This window comes from Vidua macroura, chromosome 2, assembly GCF_024509145.1.
Source record: "Vidua macroura isolate BioBank_ID:100142 chromosome 2, ASM2450914v1, whole genome shotgun sequence".
Classification (NCBI taxonomy): Eukaryota; Metazoa; Chordata; class Aves; order Passeriformes; family Viduidae; genus Vidua; species Vidua macroura.
In genome coordinates this window covers 88,008,995-88,017,092 of record NC_071572.1, presented here as the reverse complement: position 1 = coordinate 88,017,092, position 8,098 = coordinate 88,008,995, and the positions used below count along the sequence as shown (strand labels likewise).

General features: G+C 46.7%; 1 protein-coding gene across 1 annotated transcript in view; it reads left to right on the top strand.

Moving 5' to 3' along the window:
- Window positions 1–7,245: 7,245 nt before the first annotated feature.
- GUCY1A2 (guanylate cyclase 1 soluble subunit alpha 2) overlaps window positions 7,246–8,098 on the top strand; it is a 134,892-nt gene continuing 134,039 nt past the window's right edge. The window contains exon 1 of the mRNA XM_053970729.1: window positions 7,246–7,500. Coding sequence (XP_053826704.1) covers window positions 7,246–7,500 — 255 coding nt within the window. The remainder of the gene's footprint in view (window positions 7,501–8,098) is intronic.

The following is an 8,098-nucleotide window of genomic DNA, read 5'->3' as shown; positions in this document are numbered from 1 at the left end:
CAGTAGATTTTATCTGGATGCTCAATAGGATCTTTCATTTGGACAGCATTTTGGCTGATTCACTGCTCGTGAATAATATCCTGTAGGTAGATATGGTAGATGATTTTTCATTTGCTCAGGCGCTATCTTAGTGGTTTATTATCATCTACATCTATAGGTATAAGCATGTTCTTTCTTCTCCCTCTCCTGTTGCTGAAACTATATAAAAGTAAAACCTTGTTATTCCTTTTTGGCCTTCATGGAAGCACGTCTTTAGGACAAATAAAAGAATTCAAAGAAGCTTCCAAGAGAAACTCTTCCCAGTCCTTACATGATACAAAGTTTCAGTTTTCAACAAGTCTAGGTAAAATATAGTGGGATTTCCTGTCTTTAAGATAAAATAGAAAAAGTTAATCTAATCAGACAAGATGCCAGTGTGAATTAATCTTAGACCAGATGGTAAGGTGGTATTGCCGCATTGGTGGCAATAATTTACATTTTGGAACTTCTAAATTGGAAAATATCTGGTGGAAAGTGTCAGTTTATGAAGTAACAAAAGTGTGCAGTGCTTGTGGCAAGGACCAGCTCACCCAGACAAGGCAAAAGGAGCTGCAGTACGACACTCTATGTTTGGCCTCCTTTGGCAGAACCTGCTGTCCTGCTCCCAGCCAGGTCCAGCTGAACTGCTGCAGAAAGCCTTCCTTACACAAGCTCTGCTGCAGGCTTGTCACCTCCCAGATGCTGGACAGCACTGCTTGCCTACAAAACTGCTCCAATAGATCAGGTTCAAACCTAGTCAAACCTGGTCGGTACTTTGTGATACCCTGATTTTCCAGGACTTGCCTGCTAACTCCTTGCTTTTGTTTCTAGAGCTGCTACATGCTTTCCTGGTGCTTCTGGGAACCACAGGGCTGCCTAGAGTGTGCTGTGTGGGAGACCACCAAAGGGAATTTCTAAAGGCAAGCCAGAGGACTGGGAGAGACTTGAGGGGCACTCTGCCTTGTGGGCATCAACTCTGCCTCTCCTCAGGCAAAAAGGCAGTCCTAGCAAATAGCTCAGGAAATTTGAGACTGCTGGTTTAATTCAGCCTCTGTCTGGAGCATAAGAAGCTCTTAAAGCTCTTTCCATTTTGGATCCTCATGTTGTATGAAGAGTGGAAGCAGCTTCTCCAGAAGTCTAGAAAACGTGTCTATTTGAACTCCTGCTATGATACAGAGGGTGCTTGGAAGCAAATTGGGTTGGATTTCATATATACGTACAAGCCATTGTATTTTCTTTGGGTTAGACTTGCTGATGACATTGATATCCTTACAAAAAAACTGCTCATAGCAGGAAGTATGTCTGGGATAAATGCATTTGCAAAAGTGGAAACAAACTGGCTTTCTGTAGGGAGCTGTTATATAAACAGTGGCTTGACAAAGATGCAAAAGAGTGCTGGGGTGAGGTAGCTCTAGACCATAAAAGATGCTCATCAGCATCTTCCTGTTTTAAATGAATTTCAATGGGGCTTACAGGTAACTCTGAGGCAGAACTTATGCTGCCCCTGTTACCTGGTGTCCTCAGGGTAAAATACTCAGGACACAGAAGAAATGCTGATCAAGAAAAGGTTCTGTTTACCTCACCCAGTGCTGAATTCAGTAAATCTGCCTTTATGCACAAGTGGAATGGAAATAGAAGATTTTGAGTTCTGTAGTACACTTTTTATTGTGCAGTTTATAAGTTTTTAGGTCTGAATGTTTAGTCAGCTGAGTGTTCATTCTAGACAATTAGCTAAAATTGTATGCCAACACTTCTCCCTGAGATTTGCAATCTCAGCTTGACCTACTCATCTTGAGTGAAAGCACTGTTATTTGGGCATTCTTATTTTTCTCACTCCATCAGGCATTTCCTTCACCTTTATTTTTTTTTCAATGTGTGAAATATTGATTATGTCAATATACCTTAGCTCTTTCCACAGCCTTGACATCTAGTTTTGATCCTATTTTGGCAAGTGAGTATAGTGAAATTCCTGAATTTGCAAATGGATCTGATGCTGTCCCTTCATGTTTCCAGCCAATTGATCCTGAATAAAGTTGTCTTGAAGTTAGATTAGGCAACAAGGAATTCCTGATTCTGCTATTGATCTGCCAGGTGGTGTGAGTCTTGTGGTATGTCACCAGTGCTTTGTTTGCTTTTCTCATCCACAAAAAAGAAGTCCTAATAGTGTTATGAGGGTCTAAGATTAAAGATATTTTATGAGCATTAAGACACAGATTCTTCTGCTTTCATTACACAATATCTCATCTTGCAGTGAAAAACTGCAGATCCATTACTGCTTCAGTAACATGCTGGCCTCAAACATAACCTGATGACTAGAACAAGTTAGACCAATATGAATTTGCTGCACCTTGCACATAAACTATATTTCTGAGTAGCTGAAGTATAGAATTGATTTGTTCTTCAAGCCAGCTGTAATTCAACAGATCATTAATGACGAATGGCAGAACGCCCCAGCCATCCTTCCAGGCACTACTCCAGATGGAAGTCATTGGATAAAGAACAGGAAGGTTTGGCAGAACGTGAAAGAAGAATAAATTTGCTGCACATCATTCATTTTGCCTGACTGCAATAAAGTAATTGTAACACAATGTTGTTACAGGATAACAGTCTCCTGCTGCTTTAGAAATGCTTTGCAAAACAGGTGTTTACTTTCTCTGTGGGGACACATTGATCCCATGACAACAATCTTTTCTATTAAAGGAAAATTAAGTACTTACAGGTTCAGCAGTAGTATAAAAAAGATTATTATTAAAAGCCATATAATGTAATAAGTGAAATGATACGAACTATATATATGATATACGTGATATGTGTAACTAATGTCTAAGAGGGATTAGTCCAAATACTTTCTTTTAGCAGCTTTGCAACCAACATTTTCTCAACAAACACAGATAGACAAAGCAATGCACTATGATGAAGTTGTTTTGGTTATTTTAATCTTCCAAGGCTGTAGAAAAACAGCATTTGTGAATAAAAATAATATCAAATCTCCAACATATGTTTGATGGGAAATGCATAGTTAATAGTGAATAAATAAAAATCATGAATAGTTACCAATAAACTAACACACTCTAAATAATGGAAATTAAAGACCATGTATTTTCTCTCAGGACTGAACTCAGTTTTATGATGTTTGCTCATTAGCACTAAGACAAAAATATGAAAATAGATAAAAAATGATAAAACATTTGCGATTTTCATAATATTTTCCTTAAAATCACAGAGACACACAATCATTTAGGTTGGAGGGGACCTCCAACTAAACCACAGCACTAATCCATCACCTCCCTGGGCAGTCCAATCCAATGCTTAACCACCCTTTCTGTGGAAAAAAAAAAAATCTTCCCGATGTCCAGCCTGGATCTCTCCTGGCACAGCTTTAGGCGATGTCCCCTTGTCCTGTCACTTGTTAGCTGGGAGAAGAGACTGATCCCACCTGGCTACAGCCTCCTTTCAGGCAGTTGTAGAGAGTGATGAGGTCCCCCCTGAGCCTCCTTTTCTCCAGGCTGAACACCCCCAGCTCCCTCAGCTGCTCCTCACAGGACTTGTGCTCCAGACCCTTCCCCAGCTCCGTTGCCCTTCTCTGGACACGCTCCAGCCCCTCAATGTCTTTCTTGCAGTGAGGGGCCCAGAACTGAACACAGGATTGGAGCTGTGGCCTCACCAGTGCTGAGTGCAGGGGGACGGTCACTGCCCTGCTCCTGCTGGCCACACCAGTGCTGATCCAGACCAGGATGCCATCGGCCTTCTTGGGCCAACAGGCACACACTGGTTCATGTTCAGTGAGTGGTCTAATGAGAAGAGTAATTATGCATTAGAAATTGTAAGAGAATTAAAACTACTCCACATTTGTTCTGAAGCGTCTGTAATGTGAGACACATACCTTGCACTTTGTTGTAGTATGAAAGAAAAGTTGTGTTGGCTTTCTTTTAGTGAACCTTATTCATTTTACAGACATTTTGCTATTCACTCAATAATTTGCCAACTACAAGTTGGGGCTGTTGAGACGTATAAAAGAAGAATATTTGGTCTCTTATATGCTGTAAATGTCTATGTCTATGGGCTCTTAAAGGCATTTGACTGCCAGATGAAGCAACCCCTGTGGTATTTAGCTATTGCCAAGGCTGTGTCTGGATCAAGAGAAATGAAATGAGAATAATTAACTGGGGACTGAATGACTTGTTTGCTCACCAGACTCACCTCCAGGATCTGCATCATCTTGAATCTTCTGCTGTCCATTTCTATTTAAGAAATGCTGTCTTTCTATTTCAAGACAACTTATGATGATGTTTGGTAGTTTTCCAGCTGGTTCCTCTATTCAGTTCTGTGCACTTCATATCACGAATCCCAAACAGAGTTGTAGTATGCAGACTACTGATATCCTTAGTAACTGGATTGGGCAGGTATGAGGCTTACTTTCACAAGCTTTAAAGGTTGTATCTAATCAGACTAGCCAGCACTGTCTGGATTTTACTCAAAGCTCTGCTTCATCTGAAGAAAAGAATACTCGAAGAACCTAATGGCATTTTTTGCTGAGTTGTGAACTTCACTATCTAGATGTTGAAAGAAAATCTTTCACATTCTTGAAAAGAGTTGGTTTGGTACACAAGTACATTTGATTATGATGTCCTGACCTCAGGAACAGTCACTGAGGCAGAGAATTTTTCTTTCCACTTCTGGATAACTATATTGTATACATAAAAGGAATATGGCCATGAGGAGCATTAGGAAAGTAATTTTTAAAGCTGCAAGGGTAACTCAGAAGCACTGTCAAATGCTACCAGTAAGTTGCATTAGAAAGTGCTACTTTAAACTTCAAGAAAAAGAGGAAACTGAAGACCTAAAAGGTGTCATTTTTGTCATGTTGAAATCCTCCTCCTTAGTGCTGAATAAAATGCAAAATGTCTCCAAGCAAGTTGCTTGCCCTACAGCTGAAGTGCTGCACATGGAACCAGTTGGCACTTTTTTGGTATTTTTGCAGTTTAGAACTTGTAAATATGTATTTGCATTTTCTGTGCTAAACTATGTGGCTCTTACCCAGTTGTCACTGTCACTTCATCAGCCAGGAAACCAGTGGTAATTTACTTCACTGAGGACTGTATGAAATGATCTATCAGAAGGAAATAAATTTAATGGAAACTGGAATATATGAAGAATGTTACACAGAGTATCCTGCGATGATGTTTAGCACCAAAGGGCACCTTCCAGATCCCTTAGTTCCTGAGTCCTCTCAATGGTGGGAACTTGGCCTGCAGGCCATCAAGGGCTTGTGCAGCAGGTCTCAAAGAAGCTGTGAAAATGAGGATTTCTTTGGAGGGAGGAAGAAAAAAGGCAGAGTGACTGTTTTACCTCCCTACATGCAGATACTGATCAATATTGTTAATCACTTGAGGAGGAAACACAGAGAAGGACAACAGATCTGAAAGTTCATGTGTGAATTACTTGCATGTGAAGTCATGCCTGATTCATGTCCTAGGGCTGCCGAGGGAATCATCAGGACTGCAAAAGGAATCTGTGCATCCCAAGTGTAGCACTTCCCATGGCAACAGAAGGTAGTATGGAACACTCTGGCTTTCCTACACATCCTTTCAAGCCACAGGCTTCAATCATTAGACTCCATATCTATTCCTATAAAAAAAAGAAAAAAAAAAAGACACAATGTGAGTCAAGGGAAACAAGGATGACACACTGAAAGCAATGTCTTAGCAAAGGTTGTCATGCCCCAGTTAAAAGCAACATGCTCGGCCATAGACCTGTGCCCCCTCTGAGAGCAGACACTGGCTTGTGCTGCCTGAGGCCATGCTCAAAAGCTTCTTCATACCTGTAGAAATCTCCCTAGTTTTTTCAGTGAGTCCCTGTTTAGGCTGCATTCAGACATTTAAAAGGATAAGGTTGTAAAACATGTCATAATACAGTGAAAAGGTAGAGTAAAAACTATTTAAAAATCATCGCCTTTTAAAGTAAGTCTTGTTTGAACAAAGAGAAAGTAATGACAAGCTGTCTTCATTGATGGTAGGACGAACCACTTCAGCTCAGATCACATTTCTTTGGAGCATTTTTGGTAAGGAGAACTACATGGGATTATCACTACTGGAATGAATCCCAAAAGGTGTCTTTAAACTGACAGCATGGGTAGGGAAAGTTGGGAAGGAGATACCTTGTGTGTCATCTGGGATCAAAGCTCTTCTGCTTTGGATCCCCTAGGCCAGTCCTTTCTCCCCTTGTCAGGGTTGTAGCATGGGAACGAATTTAGTTTCTTTGCTGTTTTGGCCATGACCTACAGTGTTAATGGGAGCAGTGCTTGCACAAAGACGACAGCTTTTGATTCTGAAAACAGATGACCTGCATCTTCTCTCCCAAGTTTTTAAAATGATTTATTTCTTACTCTTCAGCTTCCCTAATGTAATTTCAAAAGTTCGCTGGCGGGGAGGGCTGGCGGGGAGCGCGTACCGGCTTTCCCGGCCGCTGGAGCTGCCAGGGAGCTGTCCAGCACCGCGGCGGGACTGGAGGCGGCGGGGCAGGGGCGGCAGCAACGGGAGGGCCCCGGGATCGTCCCCATTCCCGGCGCTAGTACCGCCGCTCCCCGCGGAGCCGTGCGGGCCATCTCCCCGCTTCCCCTCAGCCCAGCGCCAAAGTACCAAAGCGCAGAGCGGAGCGCCCTTACCGCCCTCCAGGCAGCCGGGAGCGCGGGCTGCGCTCGGCCCTGCCCTCGTCCCGCCCCGCCGGGCGCTGGGGGCATCTCCCCGGAGCGGGGCAGTGGGGTCGGCGGGGCCGCGGCGAGCGGGGCCGGGCGCGACCGGCGGCGAGCGAGGCGGGGGAGGCGGGAGGAGGTGGAGGAGGAGGAGGGGGAAAGGGCTCGAAACAACACGTGATCCCCGCGGAGCAGCGAGGGAGCCGGGGGAGGGGAGAGCGGGGCGGGCGGCCGAGGCAGAGGAGGGCAGCAGCCACCGCGGTTGCCGCCGCCGCCGCTTTAAAGGCTCCCGGCGCTGCGCGGCGCGGCACCCGCGCTCCCTCCCGGCCCGGCGCGGAGAACCGCGGAGCGGGGCAGCGCCGCGGTCTGCGCCGGCCCCGGCGCGGCGGCTCCGCCGCTGCCTCCCGCCCGCCCAGGGGCACCCGCGGCCATGCGAGCCGGCCGCCCCCGCGCCCGCCCAGCTCGGCGCTGCCCGCCGCGGCTGCCCGCCGCCCCGCGCTGAGCCCGCCGCCGCCCCGCGCCCGGCCCGCGGCACCATGTCCCGCCGCAAGATCTCGTCAGAGTCCTTCAGCTCGCTGGGCTCGGACTGCCCTGAGACGAGCCCCGAGGAGGAGGGCGAGTGTCCCCTGTCCCGCCTCTGCTGGAACGGCAGCCGCAGCCCCCCCGGCCCCGCTGACATCCCCTTCGCCGCCGCCGCCGCGGCCAGCGCCGGGGCGCGCCGCGCTCCGCGCCGCCGGCGGGTCAACCTGGACTCGCTGGGCGAGAGCATCCGCCGCCTGACGGCCCCCGCGGTGAGTGCCCCGCGCCCGGCCCCCGCCCCGCCTGCGCCCGGAACAGCCCCGCGGCTGTCCCGTGGGCTCGGGTCCTTGTCGGGAAAGAGGCGGCGGTACCCGCGCCCCCCTCCCTGGTGGACCCGCCGGGTCGCTGGAGCCCGCTGCCTCTCCGTGCCCGCTCCGGCTGCCGGCTGCCAGCCCCGCAGACCTGCGGGAGTACAGCTCTCGGCAGCCCGGTGCTGGAAATCGGGTCGGGAGTCACGCTTAGGCGCAGCTGCCGCTTTGGCTGTGTTTATCATTTCTGCCGAGTCCCTTTCTGAATGAAAACGAAGCAATAAAGTGCTTCTCACTGGTACTAGCAACGTGTTTTTTTTTTTTTTTTTTTTTTTTTTTTTTAATAGATATATATAAAGTTACAGCTGTATGATGCGTGGCGTGCACATTGTTCCTGAACAATGAGGGATGTGAACTTCTTACATTTGTAGGCTTCTCTGTACTGAATAGGGTAAAACAAAACAAAGTTCCGGCTATGTGTTTGGAAATATTTCAGCAACAGATTTCCTTGTGCCTCCTGGATGCGCAGACATTACTGACAGATCAGTTTCTTCAAAGCAGA